A 23,826-nucleotide genomic window follows, 5' to 3' on the forward strand; every position below is an offset into this window, starting at 1 on the left:
TTGACAACAGATTTCGAGGTTTTCCATCCATTTCTGAAGGCCAACTTAAGTATTAGAGGTGATATATATATAGGTAGCTAAATACACACGTAAAGATATCAGTTTAATTAAGTATGATATATAACTTCATCTATTATATTATTGTTTAGTATCGACTTGAGCTTTAATGCTCAGTTTTCTCTTTTAAAATGTTTATACGTAAAGTTTGAAAGAACCATGAGGTAAAATTTTATATTAAGGTGAAAATAAATGTTATTTTCTTATCTTGTAATTAAGGAATGATTATGTATATAAATTTAACACTATAAATGATTAGCTATGTATGTCTAGTTTTATTTTATGTAACATTCTAAATTATTATTCTAAAAAATCTTTTTTTTCATTTAACTTATTTTCCTAAATTTCATTTTACAATTCTTTTATATACTAATTAAACTATTAATATATAAAAATGTTTTTATAAATATGAAACTTGATGGATGCTGGATTTAGTTATAAATATGTAGATTGGGCTTCCATTATGTAATTTATGAATTGTTTTTTAAATAGCTTACTATTTTAATTGATCTTTATATATATATTTTATTTTTTTTATATTATTAAATAAAAAATATTCACCCATATTGTCTAGTGGATTATTGTGATGGAAAATATATGAATCAAATATAAAATTAATTCAGACTTAATAACATTTTTATTTATAATTTTCAGATAAAATTGTCCCTAATCATGGATAAAATTTGGTCTCATGATAACTTTGTCGATTCATTTAAATATTTTGGTGAGTTGAGACGGATAGAAAAACATAAAAATTATTAATAGAATAAAGAGATTACTCTTTGCATAAATAATTTTTGAAAAAAAATATATTTTTTTACCGATCCATATTTTTTATTGACCATAAGCTTTTTCGTATTAAATACAAAAATTAAAACGTTTTTGACACAACAAATGGAGCCTCGATAGTCGTGTTTGCATATCTACTGAACACAATCTCACTGAGCACCTACTTCATCGAAGGTGCATATATGAATGCTCGACCTCCACCAGGTTGCAAAAGGGCATTCTGTCATTAAATGCTTCATCTCCAACATTGCTCACAACTGCAATAGCCATCGCTCTCTTGGTGAGGAGGTCTATCTGTATGGGCGACGATAGGCCACGATTTTTTCTTTTTTCGTTTTTTTTTCTTTTTTCTTTTTTTTTTTCTTTTTTCTTCTGACCAAAAGCACGCAATGCAGCGGATGGAAACGATTTAGTCCGCGTCGCTGGTGACTTTGTTTAACGCCGCACTGTTCCTTCTGTCACAGTGAGAGCGACAAGTCGACAAGCTCCGCATACGACGATTTGGCTATTTCAACTTCGATAGGATTAAATTCTAAAACAGTATTTTTTTTTAATTTTTATTTTAATTTTATCTTCTGGACAGAGGACGTAGAAGGCATGCACAGTCGACAAATAGCCATTGGTTCAATGGGATACTTAGCCTCCTCTCTCTCTCTCTCTCTCTCTCTTCTCCCTCCTCCATAGATCGCATTGCTCCACTTCCAATTTTACCTTCTGCGATCCCTGCCCAGATTCGTTCTACCTTCCAATCTTCCCTGGATTTCGCCCAAAGCTGGGATCCTACTATTTCCGTAGCTGGCGCGAATCGAAGTAGGTGGTCTAGGGTTTCCTAAAACTAGGATTTCTGGTAGGGTGAAGCAGGGTCTAATCGTGTTGTCTTTCGGAATCCGAGATGTCGGACCCCGCTGCCTTGGCTGCGGCCATTCAGGCTCGATTCGCCTCTCTGGAGCTCCTTGGCAGGGGATCCTTCGGCGACGTCTTCAAAGGGTGAGGACCAGATTCGACTTTACTATATGAAATTCACACCGAACAAATCTCATGCTGTTCCTTCGCAGATTGTTTGGAACCGCAAAGTTTGTGTAACTGAAATTTTTGTTTCTAATATTGTACCAGATTCTTGTTCTGATCACTGATGAGCATGAAAAATTGGAGATTGAAATTTTATTATCTAAAAAATTGATATTTTAAATTCCAACTAAAATTGTTAATTTTGTGTGTTTGAGAATTATCGGAAAATCATGAGATTAATTATCTCTAGCATGATTCAGAATTATATCTAACCTACGTTTCAAAAAATAAATAAATAAATTTCTAATTCTCCTTTTTTTTTCATTCACATTACTTAAATCCCAACATGAGAACCAAAATTAGAATTCTTTTGTAGTCTAGAACTGAAAAATCATTTTCCAACAAGAAGTACTTCCACCCAAGCTATCATTTAAAATTTTCCTATAAATGCATCTGGAATCTCTCTAGTATCAATGACTTGGCAATACAAGGTCTGATTTTTTAGGTGTGTCTCTTGTTTGCAGTGATTTGGTGTAAGACGGATTGCTTGACATTCCTATTGTAAAATGTCTCTCTTGTATAGAATATCTCTTCAGACTAAATTTGCATTCTCTGGCTCCTTGGGTAATTGATGTTTTTTCTTCAAGGTTTTGTCATAACTTTCGTGGACTAGGCAGTTGTATTAGGTATGTGAGAATTGAGAAATATTGACACAGAAATGAACACACATTATATAGGATGTGGAGAGATGTGATCCATCTTGTATTTGATTGTTTGCAGAAGGATGAAATTCAGAAAATAGCCTTGGTGTTGACAGTTGGATTTAATGTGGATTATTTCACTTTTCAAAGATTTGTGATTTGCTTCTCTTGCAAAATGTTGTTCTGAGATAAAAGTATAACCACGCTTAGCTATATGAGCGTTCTATTTTAACATTTTTGGTTGTCCCAGAGTGATAAAATTCTTTGGTTCTTTGGGAAACTATGATTGTTGGATGCTCCTCTTAATCATGACAAGTGATTTCCATATTGTGCAGCCATGTTTGTATTTCTTTATTACTAGTTACTAATGTAGCTTCTAGAGCCCAATTTAGAGTGCCTTCTTAAACATTTATAATGCTTAGCCTTGATTCCTATTTGTTGGTTTGTCGGCAATGCATATGCTTGTGAGGAGTACTTTAAATTTCTAGTAATGTTGGGAACTTAAGCACTCCAGTAGTCCAGTTACATTTTCAAAGTGTGTTTAATGTTCTTCTCCCTGTCATATTCTACCTTTATAATATTTAGAGCATCTTAATCTTCTTGCATGTGTGAACCTTGCTGAAGTGTATGCTGGTCTGCACCATGATGATTTGTGGAATTAATAGGTCCATCAGTCCTGAACAAATTCTCTCTCATGCAGGTTTGACGCAGAGTTGAATAAGGAGGTTGCAATCAAAGTTATAGATTTGGAAGAAGCGTATGTCCTTGCTTACCATGTTACATGAATCTCTTAATCCTCGAAGTATTTTATTTTCTAATCCTTTTTTGTAATTAATGAAAAAAATGCACAAAATACTTGTACATAACACTGGCCATTTTTATATTGAGGGAAAATTTGATTGAAGTACTTATGGTTCAAAAAACTTGCATAGACTTGGGATAATTAGAATGAAGTTTACATGTATGCTACCCTTGATCATTACTGATCGACTATCTTAGCTCTTTTAGATGTTTCAATTCTTTATCCAAATTGTAGGTTGGATACATTGTGCATCCTACAGCTGGATTGTAAAATTTATTTTTGCTCTATTTCTTGTATCAAACACCATTGCATTTATTTCTCATTTATCAAATGTTTACTTTATGATTGTTCTAACGTTTATTTTACTTTTTTTTTTTTTGCCTGCAATATTCCATTTATAGTGAGGATGATATTGAAGACATTCAGAAGGTTAGTTACTGAATTTCCTTTTCCCTGAATAGTAATCATAATTTCTTGATGGAAGTCTTCTTTTATTATTTATCTATTTTGCAAGAAATAGCAGTTTTATCTCAATGTAGATCTCCATACATTACTGGCTATTATGGATCCCATCTCTATCAAACCAAATTGTGGATTGTGATGGAGTACATGGCTGGTGGTTCTGTTGCTGATCTAGCAAGTTAAACACTAAAGTTTACTCTCTTTTATGACACCAGCCATATGTATGACTTTTTTTGTTTTGCTTGTGAAAAAGCATTTGATTAGGTTGAAATTCATGTCATGCTTTTTTTAAAATAATAATATAAATATTTTATGCTATTGTTTTCCTATGCCCATATTTTGAAGCTCTAATTTAGTAAAGTTGTATTTGATTTGTCCATTTTGATTGGTGTTTATATAAAAAGTATAACTGAGTGTTTTTCTAAATTTTCTGTGGTAGACAGTTGTGTAAAGTTCTGACAAATTTGAGAATATTGGTTGCACAACCTTGGTATTTTATCATAATACTCGTGTTTTGTAGCTCCAATCTGGCCTCCCTCTGGATGAAACATGCAATTGAGTATCTGCACAATGAAGGAAAGATTCACTGGGATATAAAAGGTTATACTTTTGACTTAGCAATCCGGCTTCAGGAGATGCCTGTTAGTGCTGATATCTGTTAATTTACCATATGATTCCTTTTTGTATTTTTCATGTTTTATTAGCTTCCGAGCTGCATTTAACATACAGGTCATTTATTTATTTTGCATCTGCAAACATTTTGCTTTCTGAAAAAGGAGATGTGAAAGTATGAAAATACTACAGATTCTTTGTTGCATTTGTAACTGTTGGAGACAACCTGAGCTGCTTGATGCAGTTACACAATGTGTCTGTCTTTGTTGTAGGTTGCAGATTTTGGTGTTTCTGCAGAATTGACAAAAACAATGTCAAGAAGGAAGGTGCAAAGTTGACTGTAATTAAAGCATTTGTAGCTAGGATTTTGCTTCTGGTCAAAAGTACATTTAGGCCTCTTTTCTTATATTACCTTTTAACCTTGCTGCATGTTGAATGAAAACTACCCTTTGGATTACATGCTTCCTGGAGAATTTCTTTTGCAATGTTTAATTTTTGTTAAAGTTGATTAGATTTCCTTCAAATATGGAAGGGGACTAGATTGGTGCAAAATCTGCTTGTTCGGTGAATAAACTGGGGAATGGGGATGCATGTCAAATACCAATTCTCATAGGAGGCAAACACTGAGTGCTAAAGTTGACTTAAACTGATCATTTATATTTTCAGCAGTTCTTATTTTCCTGATGTTTTTCTACAAGATGTTTGAGAGATTGTTGAAGACATCATTTTATAAACACTAGTAGGACTTCTAGAATTTTATCTAACTACACCATTTGCCCCTTTTAGGCTAAAAGAACAATTTTATAAGCCTATAGAACATTGAGTCATGTTTTATGGTTCAGAATATTTGGCAATCAACAAAGAATTCAAAGGATCGATGTATGAACTTAGAGGAAAAATAAAATAAAAATGTTATATTTGCATTTAGTTAGATGTTGCTCCAAGGATATAGGTTAAGACAATGAGTACAAGTTCATGGACAACCAGGAGATATCATAGTTAGACGAGCAGAATTAGAGTTGAAAGTGTGTGGTGAGAAGGAATACAAAAGAAAACTCTACTTAATATAATTGAAAGCCTTCAAAATGACTTGGACATTAATACTGGTGTAGCCTTATAACTACCAAGGCACTTAATCATTGCCCTTTGCATGCCAATTGAACATGACGTTCCTCCTGTGATAATCATTGCTTAGCATGCTCTGGTCGTAGATGTGGCAGAAAATTTATTACTTGACCATGCAAGTTTTGTGCTAATAAGAGGAACTTTTCTGTCTTTTAACTAACAAAATAGAAGCATGTCATTTCTACTGTAGATTTATTCCCATTTATATTGTTTTCTTATATTGCTGCTATCTGTTGCTCTGCTCTTTCTACAAAGGTCAATGTTATTAAGAGAATGAATAAAGCCTTGTTTTCTGCAAAAGACCTGATCTAACATTTACACAGTTTTGAATTTGGGGAATATTTCTTTTCGCATGACTTAATTGTTTCACAATGTAATTTTTTTTACTCCTTTTTTTATCTTTTATCCTTTAGTCTGACTACATTGTGTTTGATTTCCCCTCCTTTCTTCATGCCTTCTTTAACATTCTATTTCAGAAAATTTTCTTAGCAGTACCTACTATAAAAAAGGGTTGTATTTTTATATGCACCTGTTGAGTCTATGATATTGAAACTCGAAACTAACATGATTAGCATCTTACTTCAGAGGTCTAGTGCAAAGGAACTTCTCAGGCATCGCTTCATCAGAAATGTCAGAAAAAGTCCAAGACTTTTGGAGAGAATAAGGTATTTGGAAAAGTGCAATTTGTACTTTGAAACTGCAATTACAATTATTTTATGTAAAAAGTGTTATTTAGTTGGCTTGCTCGACAAATAGTTCTCCTTAGTGGAGGATAACTTTAATGAGCTCATGATTTGCATTCTACAACAGAGAGAGGCCAAAGTTCACTACAAAAGAAGACACGAAAGCCCAAAATCATACGAAAATGTATGATGATGGAACAAGAACCATGAAGGTGGTTACGGATGCTTATTCAAGGTAAACTTTTCCTGATTGTTGTGTCAGTTGCATATCTTTTGGGGATCCTTCTCCGTCTTACTTTGCTCACCATAGTCAAAGCAAATTTCAAAATAATGCTATCATGGACAGTGGCATGGATGGCATGCAGGGTACAGGGACCGTACGCAGCATTGAAGAGCCAACTAGCCAAGCATCACAAGGTACAGGTACTGCACGGACACCGAGACCAATGGATGGTTCACAGGGAACAGGGACAGTCCGAAGTTCTGTAAGATTGCCACCAGTTGATTATACAAGAGACACAAAACAAAGAAGGTGGCTAGTAGAGGATACAAGGTGTCATATGAATCGGAAGGTTCATTTGATGATTCTGCATCAAGATTCTCATTGCAGAAGGAAGCAGATCGTGCTAAAGATGCTAAAGAACTAGAAGATTCTTTTGAAGATGTGGGTTCTGTAACTTTGTTATTCTGATTCACAAATTATTACTATAATCTAAACCCAAGGATCTGGTCTAAAGTAAACATGGCATTTAACATCTTACGATATTTGTTTGATTTTCAGGATGAAAGTCGATCAGGTACCATTGTTATCCGCTCTCAAAAGAAATTTTGAAGCAGGCTGCATTTGATTCAAATGTGAAGGTGAGATAAAAGATTAGCTTTAAATGATTAAAGGCATTCCCAATTGGTACCTTATGCAATTGCAATCTTTCCTGTATGACAGCCTCTTAGCAGGTACACCTCTTCTGGAGATATGTCAATTAGTGGCACAGTAGTTCTTCATGGCAAAAGCGATGAAGCTGTTACTCGTTCATCAAAGTCAAGGTTAGGGATGCAAGACAAGGCATCAAGTAGCTCCAATGAAGATAGTGCTACAAACCTTGCAAAGGTTGTTTATATAGTATGACATTTGTGTGTGTGGACTTCAGTAGTACTTTGTTGCTAATGCTTGTCTGAATGTAAATGCTGGAACACTTTAGGCGAGAGCTGCACTACAAGCAGGATCAAGAAAAGGAATTGCTAGGGAAAGACCTATGGCGAACAGACAAGTAAAGGATTCTCTTGAGCACAAGTTGACTGAGAGGACAAATACATCAGAATCCTCTAGGTACTAAAATTTTCTATTTTAAACGCAATGATGGTGGCTGTTAGATTTTTCAGATAAGAGTAACCCTTTTTTTAATCCAGAAATGATAGTGAGAACATTGACCTACAGAAGGTACTGAACAAGCCACGTCAGTCGGGCACTGAGCTATCTCAAACCAGAGCTGTTTCAGCAGCTTCTCCTGCATTGTCATCATTGGTTATTCCTTCCCTAAAGGAGGTGTGCTTTTGAGATATATTTGTATTTATTACTATTTTATATGAATGCTGGATCATTTGGCAGCAACTTACCTTTTTGATGTTGATTTAGAGATTGTGATATACTAATGAAAATAAATATACTAGTGCATGCAGCAAATTTTTCAAAATCCAATCTATTATTCTGCTTGACTATTTTGTCGTATGGCTGTTATATAAATATTTTTTGCAATACAAAATTAGGAGTACTTTATAGGGGTTTATTTAATTATCCAAGACTAGTTATTTTTGTATTCTGATGTAAACTCAAACCAGTTTGTCTAGTTTTTTTTTTTTTTTTTTCGTGGGACTACATTTTTCTATACTAAGTGTAAGACTGTTTTCAACATCCGAACTTGATCAGCAATTCTATTTGGGTTGTTCGTATCTTGTAGGCTACTGGCGATATGTCTCAAGCAGTAGCAGTTGCAAAAGTAATGGAGTCCCTGACAGATTTGGAACACAAGTTACCTGGCTCTTGTGAAACTCTAGTTATTAAGATTCTTGGACGAGTAGAGAGGTATCTCCCTTTTGACCTCACTTACCAAGTGCAATTATCGTACTAGCTATGGGATCTGCTCTGTACAATGCACGTACTCAATCTCTACACAGTTCTAAGGAGTCGTCAGTCAAGCGACTTCATGACTTAGCTGTCAGTATGTTTGCGGAGCAATCTTCCCAGGATTTCATTGATAGGAAGAAACAACTTAACTCATTACTGCTTGAGATCCCCAGCTTAAGTCCACTAGCAAGGTTTCTTCTCACAAGGTAAACTGGCACGATGCTCTGATTATTCCTCCAGTCCAGAATCCTTTGTTTTTAGTTAAACCCTTCTCAAGGCCATCTAACTTTCATTGTAAATATGTTTTGCTATTAGCATCCGCTGCTGTGTTAATTGTTGCTTTTCTTACCTTTTATTTTATTCCTCAAGGATGTGAAGAAATATTGCATGCAGGGGGGAAATTCCTGTTCTTTTACCCTTCATCATCAGGGTCTAGGTTGATTTCAAAATTTGACATCTCTAATCGATTGTATCAAACACATTATTGCCTTCTGAATTATAATTTTTTAAAATAAATAAATAAATAAATCACTTCTCCAAGGTAGCATTTCAGAGACTTGATTGGGTTTCTCAATTTCTGGCACCATCAGGTAACTAAATTAAAGAATCAAACTAAGGAAAAATTAAAGATAAAATCTCAATTCTCAGCTGCAGAATCAACGACGGAATGAAATTAGTTTGGAAGTCGTAATCAGCAATTATACCACCTTAAAATCTGGACAGGTATCTATCACAGCTAATAGTGATTCGCTCTGGCGGCCATGCGTGTGGCCCCGAGAGCGGCATCATTCCTGTAAAGGTTCTGAACAATCTCCGTTTTTGATTGGATTAGTCAGTGATCCTGTCTTAGATCCTTAGGAACCACCAATGAGGAAGTTGATGACGGGTGAGTCTTCAAGGTGGATTTCACTGGGCTAGAGATGTACAAGTTTCAAGGGATCTCTACAACAATCAAAAAGAATTAGAATAGAGGTTAAAATGAACTTCGACATAGTCACTCCCACACTTAAATCAAGCTTGATAATGAAGAATCAAGGAAAAGAAAACATAGTGAAGGGGGAAAAGAAGCAAGTTAGTATAGAAGTTTGAATAAAGTAATTGTTAAAGAATTATTTATTTCTTTTATACATTTTTAATGAATTTTTAATCCTTTGTTAATTATTATATTTGTGAACTTTATCTATCTTTTCATACTTAAACTCTTTCTAAATCCTTTTATTTGTTGATTATATTTTATAATAGCAATTCACAATATGTTCTAACTATAATTTCTTATTTATTAAAAATGAAGAGCATAAAAATATTTAAGTAGTAAATGATAGTTAAGATTTCATAATTCAATGAGGTTAGTTGATTTTTTTTTCTATATTTTTCGGAGACATATTTATAAATTGCTTTTGTTATCTTCGGTTCATATTTTGTGATTTTTCTAAATAAAATTTCTCTCCATCCAATTTCACAATCATTCGTTTCAATTACTAAGTAGTCAATATTACTGTGTTAATACTAGAATGATTTTGACCATAAACTTAATTTGTTGGCCTATGTCTAAGTCTTATTTATTAAAATATTTTTATTCCGTTGTGGAAGTTTTATTATATAATGGTCTATTAATTTTTCTTATATAGGGTTTGACATAATTAAGGACTCTTAAAAAAATCTAAGTATTTTAATTTCTTCTATTTTATCAAAAAAATATTTTAATAGTAATACGAGGTTAAAGTGATATTTTTTAATTAATTTTTGCTCTTCAAAATTTTATACGTTGGGTTTCTAGTTTTATTTTTTTTATTAGGGACTATTAATTTATATTTTTTAAATAAATTAAAACTCATATGATTTCGAACTACAATTCAATTTAATTATTGATTTGATTGTGTCACGTTGGGACCGTCCTATCAATCATGTCGTATTCGTGACATCAGAAGATGCTGAGCAATATGAATAAAATTGATGTGAATGTGCGAGTTCCTTGCTTAGTTTGATAAAATGTAAAACGTTTTAATAGATGGAAGATTTTAACACCATATGTAAAACATTCTACAGTATACTTTTATTAAAAATAAAGAATTATATTGGATTTAAAAAAACGTGAGAAGTTATATTTTACAAATTATATTAACCCGAAATATAACGATGGTGTAGGTTTTTCTCCGGAGTAGTTAACTACTTTTTGAGTTTGGTGAATTTGGTGCCAGGACAAAGACTGATTTTGCTCTAGAGTCGGTGGTTTGCCTGTTGATGGGTTAAGGTCTAAGCCAACTGAATGCGAAAGAGAAAATGAGATTCATGTGGCATGGAAATCTGGACTTATGCATCATGATGTTAATTTGGCCGTAATGTGGTTCTGCATTATATAATTATAATGGAAGAGAAGAGACACAGCATGTTCTCCTTTCTTTCTGTTTTTTCCAGAAAAAGGAGATCAATATAAAAGTAGAATAACAATAAGAATTTCAGGTCACTCAATATTTTATCGACAAGATAATCCATAATTGTATACACAATTATTTAAGCAGCTGATATTGTGCTTAGATCACGAGAAAGTTTCATTTCTCTCAGCATATAATATATATATATATATATATATACACTGAGAAATCTAGCAGCAGTTAGTAATAGACTAATCGTGAATAAAGACATTGCATGACAGAAGAGAGAGAGCATGCTTCCATTCGATGGAGAGGTTGTTCATCTCTGGAAATGACCACCAGATTGATCACTCGTCGGGATCCTCGCATCTGAGCTGATCGCCTCGGAGGAACTCTTCCTGCGACGCTCATTGTGGCCAGCTAAACGCCTGCGGCAGCTCCTCTTGGAGTCATCAAACTCTGACAGTTCATGGAATCTGCACAATCAAACTGAAATTAATGAACCCTAACGCACTCAGTACACAAAACTCTGAATCTGTTTAAAAGGAGATGTCTCTTCTCAAGAACTCAAGTTTAGTTCTCACGGAAGTAACGTACGGTTACATGCCTGTAGCAAATTTCCACCTTGTTAGATATCATAGGAACACTAGCTAGCTAGCAGTTATATGCTCTTTATGGGATCCATAACGAATAAGAAGGATGAAACACAAGACGCAGTTAAACTGAAAATATTGTAGTAAATCTTTTTGTTCATGAGTGATTACAATGCTAGAATCGAAAGTCACTGCAAAAATCAAGTTTCGATAGACTGAGCAAGAATTTTGATGGTTGAGAGGATGAAAGAAAATCTGTTTAGCTAGATTGCTTCATAGGGATCATCATGTCACAATAAGGAAGAGTTGACACCTTCGTGCACCAGATCTGATCTTCAGAGAATTAAAGAGGAAATTTAGTTTTGTATACAGTCAAATGATGAAGAAACTGCAATCTTTAACTTAGTGAAATCGCCTCCCTTTAGATGAATTGATTCGCTAAACTAACAAGATGTTAAGCAAGAAAAAAACTAAATTTGTCAATGAAACAAGAATAATGGTAAAAATTTATGCACAAGTAAGAAGTTTGAAGCCGAGGATGAAACAGGGGCAACCTGCTGCATTGCTGGCAGAACCTCTGTCGAAGGCCGGCGACGATGACGATGGCGGCCTTAGAATGCGCCTCGCACACCTTGTGCCGCCGGTAGTATCGCTTCGCCTCCGTCAGATCGGCGGCGCACTTCTCGGCCTGGCAGCAAGGCGGCGACGCTCCTCCGCTCCCAGACCCCCTTTTCGACGACGTCGACGGCTGCCGCTTCTTGTCCTCCTCGCCACCAAGCGCCGCCTCCTCATCTTCCTCGTCCCCGTCGACGTACGCTGCCGTCCCCAGCTCCTTTGCCCTCGCCTTCTCCTTTCTGCTCCTCCTCTGCTGCTCCCGGTGTTCCATGGTCTGCCCAAAGTAGAGAATTCTGTGGAGCGAGGAGGAGAAAAAAAAAAGGAGAGAAGAGAAAGCGAGGCACGCGTTGGACTCGCGAGGACCACTTAGCCAGGCGTGAGAGGAGAGTCGAGTCTTAAACTATCGCCCCATTTTTTTTCTTTTTCTTCCATCAAAGATTCTGTCGGTCTTATAATCGACATACGTAGAAGAAACAACGAGAATACAATCAAATTTAAATCTAAAATACTAATTTTATGATATCTTTAAGAACTTTCTCTACCTAAAAAAAATACCTTTTGTCTTTAGTTTCTGCAGTGGCCGACGAGTGATGTACGTAGTGGTGTGTGAGCGAAGCAGAATGTACGCCTCTGCTCCATCTCGGCCACTCCAACCTCGACACGCCCACCCCTCTTGCTATGGTACTCGTACCTTCATCCTCAACTTAATGGCGAGCAACTTTTTAGTATTTCCCTATCTATTCTTTTTCGCTTTTCTTACTTGGTACTAATTAGGCTTACGATGTGGGTTGATGAATAAGAATGAGAATCAAATTAGCGATCGATCGATCGAGCAGTAGTGGTGGTGCTGCTCGACTGGTCTCTCTCACCTCCACTGTCGCTGGCCTGACAGCTGAGCTGCGCATGATCCTAGATAATACAGCAGTAGCGAATGGAATTAGAGGATCGGAGCTACGATGGATGGGAGTCGCAGGAGATCGAGTGAGGGGGAGTTTGGAATTGTGAAGAGTTGCAGGTTTTAATCTTAATTAAATGGAGCATTTGCCTCCCCCGCTTGTGGCTTCTCGCTATGCGACGTCGCCAATAATTTGGTTCCATGTCACCATTACTGGCATCAGCACAAGTAGCCTTCACTGTCTTAATTGATGTCCTATTTATCCCGGAGGAACGAACGAACGAATAAAAAAGAGAGTTTTTTTTATAAAAAAAATATGAAAAAATGGAGAACTAATTAACATGGAAGGAAATTAAGTAAAAGGGAAGAGGAGCTTGAGCACGAGCCAATCCATGGCCGTGATTCTGGTAGCTAGTTGACTTGGGCTAGTTAGGCATCCTTGTTAACGAAACCAAGTTTAATTTAGATGATAGTTGGAAAAGCAGTCTTCAATTTCAAATTGGTCAGGGCATAACCAAATTAAATTAGTGACCCATTGATATGAGTAACTTTGGACTTACTAGGTGTTCTATCTAAACACTGTAGATGATCAATTCATCAGTCGACGACGAACGATCTAGTATTTTAATTTTAATTGAAAAGTGAGATGTCATCTTGCTTTTTTGCCCATTTTGTATTAAGTTAGAGAGAGTTGCTGCAATGAGAAAAAAAACAGATTTTATAGTTAGAGGTTTCCTCCTTTATATAGTTATTTATGTTAAATTTAAAGATCTTTCAATTATAAGTTTAATCTTAAATTGTTATAATATTATTGCTCCCACTAAAAAAGAAATTCTCTCCTGTCTAATATAATATTAAAATATTCATTATTCTTCTTATGTAAAAGATGGAATCTGTCATTCTTCCTTTTTTTTTGTTAGTTAATCTCACTTCATAAAGTAAAACTTGTTAGAGAATAAAAAATGATAATCCCAGTAGCCACATCTCTGGGGTGAACCGTCTAACTATCTCATACGGTCGATTCACAATCAAAGAAATAAATCAAAAAATTATAATTAATCATTTTTTTAATATTCTTCCAGTTAAATTTTTTTTTTGTTAGTTAATCTCACCTCATAAAGTAAAACTTGTTAGAGAATAAATATCGCTTACCGTCTCCAGTTAAATGTTTTGGCTTTCTAAGTTGACTTTATTAACATGACATCGTAAAATACTTATTCCTGCAGAGTCAGGACAACATTGTATCGGGCTGGTCTTGTAAGACTAAGTTTTGCACTTTCATGAAAATCGTCACCCTGTTCGTCACGCTGTCATGAGCGACGCATTAATTTTGCCCCAACGAATTTTTCCAGATAAATTCGCATTAATTTTATGTCACGGAATCTTTCTTGACTTGCAAAACAAGAAATATGAAAACGATCAGAATCGGATAAGAAGGGGTAACTTCCTAATCCACATATATGAATTATATAGTCTCGCAAGCTCCAGTCGGTTCACTGCAGCAGGAAAATCAATCTGTTCGGAGCTTTGAAGCATCACCAATGGCGAAAATCGGGATCGTCTTCGCGCCGTGCTGGGGAGTGAGCCACTTCGAGCCCATGCTCGAGGTCGCCAAACGCCTCCTGCTTACTCCCTCCGGCGCCCGCTTCTCTGTCACAATCCTGCTCGTCAACCCGCCGCCCGAATCTGCCCGCTCATTCATTCGCTCTCTCGCCTCCTCCGGACTCGACCTCACATTCCACGATATCCCGCCGAGCGAACCCCGACTCGTCCGAGGTCCCCCTGACATCACCTCTTGCTACTCCGACAGCCGCGCCGCCGTCCGCGCGGCTGTCTCTGACCTCCTTTCCTCTGTTCCGGTCGCCGCGCTCGTCTTCGACCTCTTCGGCACGCCCCTCATTGACGTCGCCCGGGACCTCAATGTTGCTCCTTACATCTACTTCGCCTCCACAGCCGCCTTGCTCGCGCTCTTCCTTCACCTCCCTGCCCTCGATGAGAAGTTCCCCAATGTCGAGTTCGAGGAGATGGTGCAGGACGTGGTGGTTCCTGGAGTCTTCCCCATCCCGCCGCAGTGCATGCCAACGCCGCTCATGGACAAGAAGGGGAGGGGATACTCTTGCTTCATCGACAACGCCCGGCGGTACCATGAGGCTCGAGGGATTCTGGTGAACACGGTCGAGGAGCTCGAACCGGCTCCTCTGGCGGCCATTCGGGCAGGGCTCTGTCTTCCCGGTGGCGCCGTCACACCGCCTGTGCACCCGGTCGGACCGATCATCGCGAGGTGCGACGAAGAAGCGGGTGACAAGGTGAATGACGAGTGCTTGCGATGGTTGGATCATCAGCCGCCGGCTTCAGTGGTGTTCCTCTGCTTCGGGAGCGTGCGGGGCCTGGACGTGCGGCTGGCGAAGGAGGCCGCGGTCGGGCTGGAGCGCAGCGGGCAGCGTTTTCTGTGGAGCCTCCAGAGCCCGTCGCCGATCTCGGAGCTTCTTCCGGAGGGATTCGAGGGGCGGACGCGGGACAGGGGGCTGGTGTGGCCGGGGTGGGTATCACAGAAGGAGGTGCTGGCGCACCCGGCGGTAGGCGGATTCGTGTCGCACTGTGGGTGGAATTCGTGCGTCGAGAGCATGTGGTACGGCGTGACGGTGCTCCCGTGGCCGCAGTACGCGGAGCAGCACATGAACGAGCTCGTGTTGGTGAACGAGCTGGGCGTGGCTGTGGCGATGGGGGTGAAGAGGGCGGATGGAAACTTCGTGACGGCTGAAGAACTGGAGAGAGGGCTGCGGTGTTTGATGGGGGAGGACGAGAAGGGGAAAAGGGTGAGGGCAAAGATGGCGGAAGTGAGCGCGGCGAGCAGGAGGGCGACCGGGAAAGGTGGGTCGTCGTGTGTTAATCTGGCGAGGGTGGCAGAGGAAATGGCAGCTGCAGCGGATGCGGAGGGGTGAACTTACAACTCTCGAGTTTTATGAATGTTTTATTAGAATAATCGGAGAATAAAACTTCTTACTTGTATAACTTGTGAAGAAGTTATATATCTTATTGAATGGCCGAGCATAGTACAGTCGGGCAAAGTGCCGTGATGAACATCTATTTCTTAGATTTTTCAAAAATTTTGAAAAATTTGACGGGTCACCCCAACTATTGATCATTAAATATTTCTTTTTCAGAAGAAAAAGAGAAATAAATGTTGTGTAAATTATATAATTTTAGAAAGGATTTTTTCGACCAACACAGAACAGCTTGTCGCGGTGAGAATGAGTGGCGGATCCAACCAAAAGCGAGCGGTTCGGGTCCGTGAAAGATATTATTTGCGTCGTTATCACTTCACATGTCAGCGTGTGGACTTTTGCCGGCAGGCCCGCAGCTTTCTGCATCCTTATCCTCTTCGCTTTGATTCACATCAGTCCATCACACTTCAATTACTAATCTACCCTCTCCCTGTCCCAAATTACCGTAGTTTATTTTCTTTCAGTCAAACCATAAGTCAAGCTTTAATTTGACCGTCACCAACTAGGGTAAGAACCTTCTATCCATAGTCGAGGAAGAAAGGAGGACTTTCCGACGGAATAAGTGAGCAGCACTACTAGTTGATCTTCTCATATGAGCAAGTGAGATACCCAGATTTGACTGTATATCGACCATTGGGGCTTCCCTGCCAAAGTCGAATGCCCTCGCCTCCCTTGCAGTTCAACGGTATATTAAGGATTGTTTCAGCTTCCTGCGTGGCAAAATTTAAACTCACCGCCTGCTCATCCCACGTACTCGTGTCTGCGATAAAGCTGGCTACTCTAGTCAATGGGTCTGGCAGAGAGTTGAAATAGCTTTTAAAAGTCGAATCCACGGATCTGAATTTGCTAATATGCTCTGTCCATTCCCTACTCTCCAGCACAACCTTTTTGAATAAGGTCTCTACCCCACAACAAGGATCTTCAGGCATAAGATGGATTTGACCCAAGATTTGCCACTATAATATCAGTGTGCTTAAAGTACTTACCCTTCAATACACGTGCCACCAGCGAATAGGGAGACTGAATGAGCTGCCAAACATGTTTAGCCAAAGAGATTTGTTGAAGGACAAAAGATTGCGAAAATCCATCCCTCCATGACTCTATGGTTTGCACAAGGCAGTCCAAGACACCAAATGAACTCCCTTTCATCTTTATCATTCCACCAGAATTTAGCGCAAGCTTGATCGATTCCTTGGCAGGTAGAAACTGGGAGCCTAAAGCACGACATAGCATAACAAGGTATTGCCTGCGACACCGATTTGATCAGTACTTCAAGTCCCCCCATGGAAAAGAACCTCGAAGTCCATCCCTATAATTTTCATAAATTCTCTCATGTAAGTAGGCGAATCGGAGCCTTTTATGTCGAAATGAGAGTCAGAAGACCTAAATATATATCATGACCCTTCACTACGACCATTGAAAGTACGGCTCTAATTTCTGTAATTACATCATCTGAAGTACTTGGATTGAACGTAAGAGCAGATCTTTCATAGTTTATCAACTGTTCTGAAGCTCGTTCATAAATATGTAAGCATTTCGGCACTTCAACACAGTCCTCCCTTTTTGCCCGAAAAAATATCAAACTGTCGTCTGCAAAAAATAAATGTGATATCATGGGGCTAGATGTCGCAACCTTCACTCTCTTGAATAGACGACGATCCACTGCCTTAGATAAAATAGTAGACAATCCTTGAGCACAAAGGACAAAGAAGTAACGAAAAAGAGGATCACCCTGACGCAGACTCCTCTGGGGATTTAACGCTCTGAAAATAGAATTATCAAGACTAAAAGAGTATGAAACAGATTTGACACATCTCATGATTAAGTTCACCCATTTATCAGCAAAACCCAGTTTGAGCAACTATGCCTGCAAAAAGCTCCACTCAACTCAGCAAAACCCAGCTAAAGATTGCGAGAGTGATGAGTTTTCGGACGCGTCTTCGCCATCCGATTTCGGGGCGAGAAGGTGGCCGCCACCTCGCCCTGCCCAGATCGGGCCGGAGTGGGAGGGGAAAGGAGAGGGGAGACAGAGGAGCTTACGATGCTCTCGTGCTACGCTTGTTGCAGATTAGCGGGGGCCGATGGATGTCGCGCGCGTGAGAAGTTTTGGGTTAGGGATCTGGATTTTAGGGCCGATGCCTAAATTCACAATTAGTACATTAAATTCATCTTAAAATTTTTAAATCGTCATAAAATTTATGATAAATTTCACGATAATATTTTTTTAACCATAAATTTTAATTATTAATTTTATTATGAAAATTTATATAGTTGTTAATTTCGTTATTAATAAGTGACAATTTTATTTTTAACATTAATTTTATTATGGATTTGCAACGAACTTTTTTAATTATTAAAATTTATCATTAAATCTATGTTTTTTTTAATGATTTGTTGTTTTTTATTCATTAAATTACTGCCTCAATGTTTCAGTGAAGTATGCCTTAATATAAGTGAAAGCACTCTCTTTGGAGAGGAACATCCCTAGTGAATCTAATATCGGTATTTGCTTCTCTTTGGCATCATAAACATAGAATACTTATTAATGCTAAGAACAGCAAAATTGTTCCACTTATTTGACAAGCATCCAAGCAGTGTCATAAATTGAAAGAGAAGCATTAGGGAGAGCAGCAAGACAACTGAAGCAAGCAAGGCCCATCCGCTATTAATTCCAACATTGACCCACAGTATTCCAGTTTCAGAACACCTACTGCCACACCGTTCAACTCCTAGCTAGCCTGAGTACTTGTTGCGAGCTCTTGGAAACAAGTCCTCCTCCTCTGGGTCTTGTCTGTCTGCCTTTGCTGCCCAATACGAACGCACGTTGTGGTCCAGGTTTTCCCTCATACACAACACGTAGTTTGGATCTTCCTAGCTTGCTGTTTAATGAATAAGCTCATCGCACGTACGTAATGCAATTGTGAGGATGTGGTCCTTATAAATCATGTCTGCCGAGCACGAAATGTTGCTAGCTAGTGGTCCTGCTGTTGATAAATGAAACACCGCCGAGGACCACTGGAACAATACTTTTGCTACTAAGACGCCCTATGCCGGTGGCTACCAATTTCGCTTTCATCACTCTGAAGGCAAAAAGCCTGCTAAGGTTAACTCGTAGCCATGATTCATGAATTTGGGCGTGAGTCGGGACTAGTGGAAACGCTGCTTGTCTGAATTATTAGAACACTGAATTGCATCAAACGTAACTGGCATCAATTGATTGAATTGACATCTCGTTAATTAATTACCTTCTCGAAGAAATAGCGCCTAAAACTATCCATTCTCAGTCGATTTATTGTTTTTTAAATTTATATTTTATATTTTGTGAAAGACGATGAGTGTCCCCCACAGCAGATGCATTCATGCAGCCCCAGTCCACTACGGGAGATGCCTGTGATGGCCACGTAGTAAGTCCGTTGGCTGGGTGGGTGGGTGGGCCAGTCGTCTACGGTGCGGATCACACGAATCGCGTCGACCACTCACCTACGTAGTCATCATGTGTAGGACGACGCCACTTTCATGAATGTTAATTGGACCGTCAGTGTTCACACGCAGCCGCTGGCCGGTGGCCGAAGTCAAGGCAGCAATACCATCTCCTGTTATATATCTTCCCTGCTTTCCCACCTTCTGTCTCATTACTGCTTGCTGGAAGCTGTTGCAAGGAAATTGCGTGATGATATGACGATGTCAGCGACTCTGCGCTTAAAGTACGGCAGCATCATGGCCGTCCGCTCCTCGAACGGTGAGAAGGAAGCGGCATGTCTAAATTTGAGAAGGAGCCGCTCATCCACGCTGTGCAGGGGCGAGAGCGAGGCCGGAGGCCGGAGGCGGGACATTGGAACCTGGCGCCGCGATCCAAGTTAGTCGGCGCGGAAGCGGCCGGTGCCGACAGATGGTGGATCCAACGGGGGCGCCGTTAGTTTCCACGTTGATTTTGAGTTATTAGTGTGCGTCACGCGCCGAAGGGACAGAGACGGCCTCATCTATTAACTGCTGTCCGTCAGGGCTACGGAACGGGAGATAAAACCGTGCCGTCCTTCTCTGAACTCTTGGGGCACCACGCCTCATGCCACGTAACGTCACGCCCGTCAGCCTCGATGGCAGTCGACGAAATTGCACGTCTTGACCTACAACGTCACTCGTCAAAATTCCAAGGCCCCGTGTAGCTCAGAGAGAATGGTGAGAAACTGGGTTTGAAAACGCCGGATCAAGTCATAAAAGAATTTTAGAGCGGTGGGCAGATAGTACAGTCAAACAACTGATTGACTCCGCCGATAATCACAAGTTCTCCTGATCACCGTCCAAATCTAGCTGTGTTTTTATAAATAAATGCCGTCCACCCTTATTGGCTTAACCCACCTAGGAATGCGCTATTGCGCTTAAAAGCTGGGTAATAGAAGAGGAGCGAGGGCCATATCCTCCTTACACATGGTCGTCGCGCCGGTGGTTAGCGGCGGAGGGAGGATTGACGTTGCCGGTGTGGAACAAAAAGATATGCATTTTCGAGGAGTGAGGAAGCGGCCGTGGGGGCGGTATGCGGCAGAGATACGTGATCCCGGGAAGAAGAGTCGGGTTTGGCTGGGAACCTTCGACACGGCAGAAGAGGCCGCGCGGGCGTACGACGCCGCAGCCCGCCGGTTCCGCGGATCGAAGGCCAAGACTAACTTTACGTACCCTGAGGCAGCCTACCTGAACCCGGTCGGCGTCGTCGTGGGCTCAGCTGCCGCCAGCGGCGGCAGCCCCAGCAGCACAGTGGAATCGAACAGCCGAGAGGCTACGACCGCGGCGGAGGCAGCTGTGCCGCCGATGGCGATCCCGCTTCCGCCGTCTCTCGACCTCAATCATCTCCAACGCGGCCGCTACGCTGGGCGATTCCCCTTTCCCTCTTATCCAGTCGCTCAGGCCATGCCAACGCTTCGCCCGTGCTCGCTCATGGATTCTATTATCAGATCAGAGAAATCCATTGCTGCGATGAATCACCACCATATTACCACCTGCCCTCCCCTGTTCGTCGCCGGTATAGCGAAAAGAATGCCCTGCGCCGTCCAAAGCGACTCTGATTCCTCCTCGGTCATCGATCTCCGGTCCAATCCCCTTCCTTCCCAACCGCACAAGAAACCCCACAATTTCGACCTCAACCACCTTCCTCAACAGGAGTTCGACTGATGATCAGTTCGATGCCTTAGCTGGAACAATTATGTAACGCACCTTGCTACGTTCAAGGAGCTGCCTACTTCTCCGGTGTTTTTTTTTTCAGCTTGTACGAGTCTCTTACGTAACCTCTCCTTTCGCGATCAGAAGCGAGAGCAGTAAACAGGAGAGGGTTTTGTATATCAGAACTTTTTTTTCTCTTATTTTTCTCCGTTGCCGTAGATCGAGAAAGAATAAGAGTTTTATCTAATTTCAAGACTCCAGCCTCCGCCCTCGGCGACATCTTTTCCTTTATCCAGACGAAAAATATTTTTCTGTTAAATTTATTAATTTAGAAGCGTGGGGTGGGTGCGGCTGCCGCCGGCAGGTACTTTGTCCCTTTCCTGCGCACCACCCTCTCACTCCAATCCATACGCCTCAACTTTCCTTTAATTATTTTTAAAAACTAAATATTCGTACCCGAAACTTTATTGGGGACCGCTTTTCCCTGCCCCGCTTGCAGCGACGCCCTCGTTTGGCGCCGAACGTGATTCCCGGCGTCGAGGTGACCGTTCCTCTCGGTCTGTTAACACTTAACACTGGAAACCTACATGTGGCGCGAGGTAACGAATGCGGGTAACGGAGATGGGCTGGCAAAAGTTTAGCACGCCGTAAGCTTGTGGGCGACGCTTGGCCCCAATATACGTGTGTCGCAACCGTCGCCGTCGCAGTGGTCCAAAAAGGCGTCCGCACCACCAAAACTCGCCGCTCCCCGCATAGTGGCAGACGTTCGTACGGCTGGTGGGCGACTGTCCGACAACGGTGGCCCCGCGGCGTATTGGCGCGGATAAAGCTTGATTGACCCGGTCCGCACAGAATCCAACTCGATCTGAACCAGTAATTTAATAAATCGATTTGAACAACTCTTTAATTCCTATATAAATTATTCTATATATTGAATTGTTTGTTTTTAGAGTAAATGGAGCTATAACAAAAGTTAGAGGAGAGGAAGGCGTTGGGTCAAAGAAGTGATTGGACCGATGTCGGCAGGAATGGGGCGGGGAAGGTATGCAGGTGGTTACCGCTGGGCTCACGCGCTACACGCCTCGCGCGGCGCTGCTGGCGTCGGAACATCATAAATGGAGGGCAGTTTGTCGGCTTGTTATAGGCAGCCCCCACACGGATGCGCACGGGCCAATCTGTGCTGAGGATTTCTTTTGTATTGTTTTTGGCCGCCTCGGTCGCATCGCTATGCGGATTCCGGGGCCTTGTCCCACTATCCGTGTGTGTGGTGAGCGGAGTCGGACATCAATGTCAAGGTCTACGAGTACGTCCGCATAATGCTGCAAAATCGACGATTTACTCCTATTTGAGTATTGGTGGTGTCCCACAGGGCATGATGCATGATGGACCTCTATTGGGGTCCGCCAGATCATGGTTGTGTTCCTTTACCTCCTACAATATTTTTTTTTTCTTCTGATTTTTAAAACAATAAAACGTCTTTTCAATTGTCAGATTTATTACACAGTTTGTGGGCATTAGAATCCGGGACTTAAACATGGACAAAGGTACTCTACGTGTAGGCAATTAGACCTTCTTGTTCTTACGTTTCCTCTTTTTCCTCTTCCTCTTTGCCACCAACAATAAGCTCTCTTAGTGACTTAGTCCTCTTCCTATCCTCTGTCTTTCTTGTCCACACGACTATTTAGTCATTTTTAAAAATATATAATCTTCTAGCATTTTTAATTAAAATTGCACTAGTTATTTTAGTCAAACATGCTATATAATAATTTTTAACATATTTAGATATTTTAGAAGCACAAATGAACACCAATAACTTACTAAAGGCTATTTATTTGGGAGAGGCAAAACAAACTTTTATTTACTTAGAATTTTAATTGATCTGATATTTTTTATAACTAAATTTGGAGGCTTTCTACAGTTGATGGAGGACAGGATAAGATTCTCCAAAGGATAGATACATCACAGAGCTTCACTAAGTAGAGGATAGATACATCAACAATCATATATTGGCTTGTAGAATTTAAATCACTCCATAATGTGGATGACATATCTAAAGTTTAAGGGAAAAAACTACGAATATACCAATGGTAAACAAAACACAAGAAGGTAACTTTTAACTTTGTGAGAGGAGAAGTTAAAACTTGGTCACTTAAATTAATATAATGTTCATGGAGTATATTTTATTTTTCATCTAATATTTTTTATAATTTTATATATTGTATGTAACAGATAGGTATAATTATATATCTTATATATTAAAAATTGCATAATTTTTTCATAGTATTGATGGTTTTTCTTTCATAGATAATTTGTAAAAAAATTTAACATCTTATTAGTAATTTTTTGTTACATTTATGTATATATGATCATTTGGAATTAGAGATGGCCTGTTGCCTATTATTATCATTTTCGCACTTTTTCAAGATGACCGAATTCTTATCACACCTAACTATGATGCACAAATATTAGTTATCTAAAATTTGTTGAATGATAGCTAATTACCATGTGATTCCCACAGGAGTTCATCTAATGGCTATTATAAAAGCTTTGCATGGGAAGCAGCGCCTCCCTCGATCAATGGGTACAGCAAAAAGCAATAGTACTTTTTTACTTTCACCCTTCCTTCGGCACTCTTTCCCCTTTCCCCTCTTTATTTCGGCTTTTGCTTTGCTTTGCTTCACGTGCACTGGAGACTGGAGGCTCCATCTTCTGTCGCAAAGTTAAAGAAGATAGAGAAGAGGCAGGACGAGACGGCTTATCGAGGGAACAGCAAGGCATTAAAGTGCACCACCATGCGGCCGCCGCATAGAGCTACCGTCCGCCGCTTCGCTGTT

General features: G+C 40.0%; 3 protein-coding genes and 1 pseudogene across 3 annotated transcripts; 3 read left to right on the plus strand and 1 right to left on the minus strand.

Moving 5' to 3' along the window:
- Positions 1-1,487: 1,487 nt before the first annotated feature.
- LOC141823159 (uncharacterized) lies at positions 1,488-9,184 on the plus strand (annotated as a pseudogene).
- A 1,786-nt stretch (positions 9,185-10,970) lies between these two features.
- Positions 10,971-12,293, minus strand: LOC141825561 (putative squamosa promoter-binding-like protein 19). Its single transcript, XM_074712941.1, has 2 exons — positions 11,881-12,293; positions 10,971-11,209 (listed from the first exon to the last, which is right to left on the minus strand). Exons 1-2 carry the CDS (start codon positions 12,210-12,212, stop codon positions 11,053-11,055), a joined length of 489 nt encoding a protein of 162 aa, XP_074569042.1. The 5' UTR covers positions 12,213-12,293; the 3' UTR covers positions 10,971-11,052.
- A 1,989-nt stretch (positions 12,294-14,282) lies between these two features.
- LOC141825433 (malvidin galactosylase UGT88C3-like) lies at positions 14,283-15,848 on the plus strand. Its single transcript, XM_074712817.1, has one exon. The coding sequence runs from the start codon at positions 14,297-14,299 to the stop codon at positions 15,776-15,778; it is 1,482 nt and encodes a 493-aa protein (XP_074568918.1). The 5' UTR covers positions 14,283-14,296; the 3' UTR covers positions 15,779-15,848.
- A 4,335-nt stretch (positions 15,849-20,183) lies between these two features.
- LOC141824693 (ethylene-responsive transcription factor 8-like) lies at positions 20,184-21,245 on the plus strand. The gene has a single exon (XM_074712022.1). The coding sequence runs from the start codon at positions 20,267-20,269 to the stop codon at positions 21,002-21,004; it is 738 nt and encodes a 245-aa protein (XP_074568123.1). The 5' UTR covers positions 20,184-20,266; the 3' UTR covers positions 21,005-21,245.
- Positions 21,246-23,826: the final 2,581 nt, after the last annotated feature.

The sequence above is a fragment of the Curcuma longa genome, chromosome 3 (genome assembly GCF_044706935.1).
Source record: "Curcuma longa cultivar G26 ecotype Majalengka, Jawa Barat chromosome 3, ITB_CL_G26_1.1, whole genome shotgun sequence".
Taxonomy (NCBI): Eukaryota; Viridiplantae; Streptophyta; class Magnoliopsida; order Zingiberales; family Zingiberaceae; genus Curcuma; species Curcuma longa.

Coding starts and splice junctions, on each gene's coding strand:
- LOC141825433 (XM_074712817.1), top strand. CDS start 14,297: ATGAATTATATAGTCTCGCAAGCTCCAGTCGGTTCACTGCAGCAGGAA.
- LOC141824693 (XM_074712022.1), top strand. CDS start 20,267: ATGGTCGTCGCGCCGGTGGTTAGCGGCGGAGGGAGGATTGACGTTGCC.
- LOC141825561 (XM_074712941.1), bottom strand. CDS start 12,212: ATGGAACACCGGGAGCAGCAGAGGAGGAGCAGAAAGGAGAAGGCGAGG. Junction 11,210..11,880: donor TTCTGCCAGCAATGCAGCAG/GTTGCCCCTGTT, acceptor TTGATTGTGCAG/ATTCCATGAACTGTCAGAGT.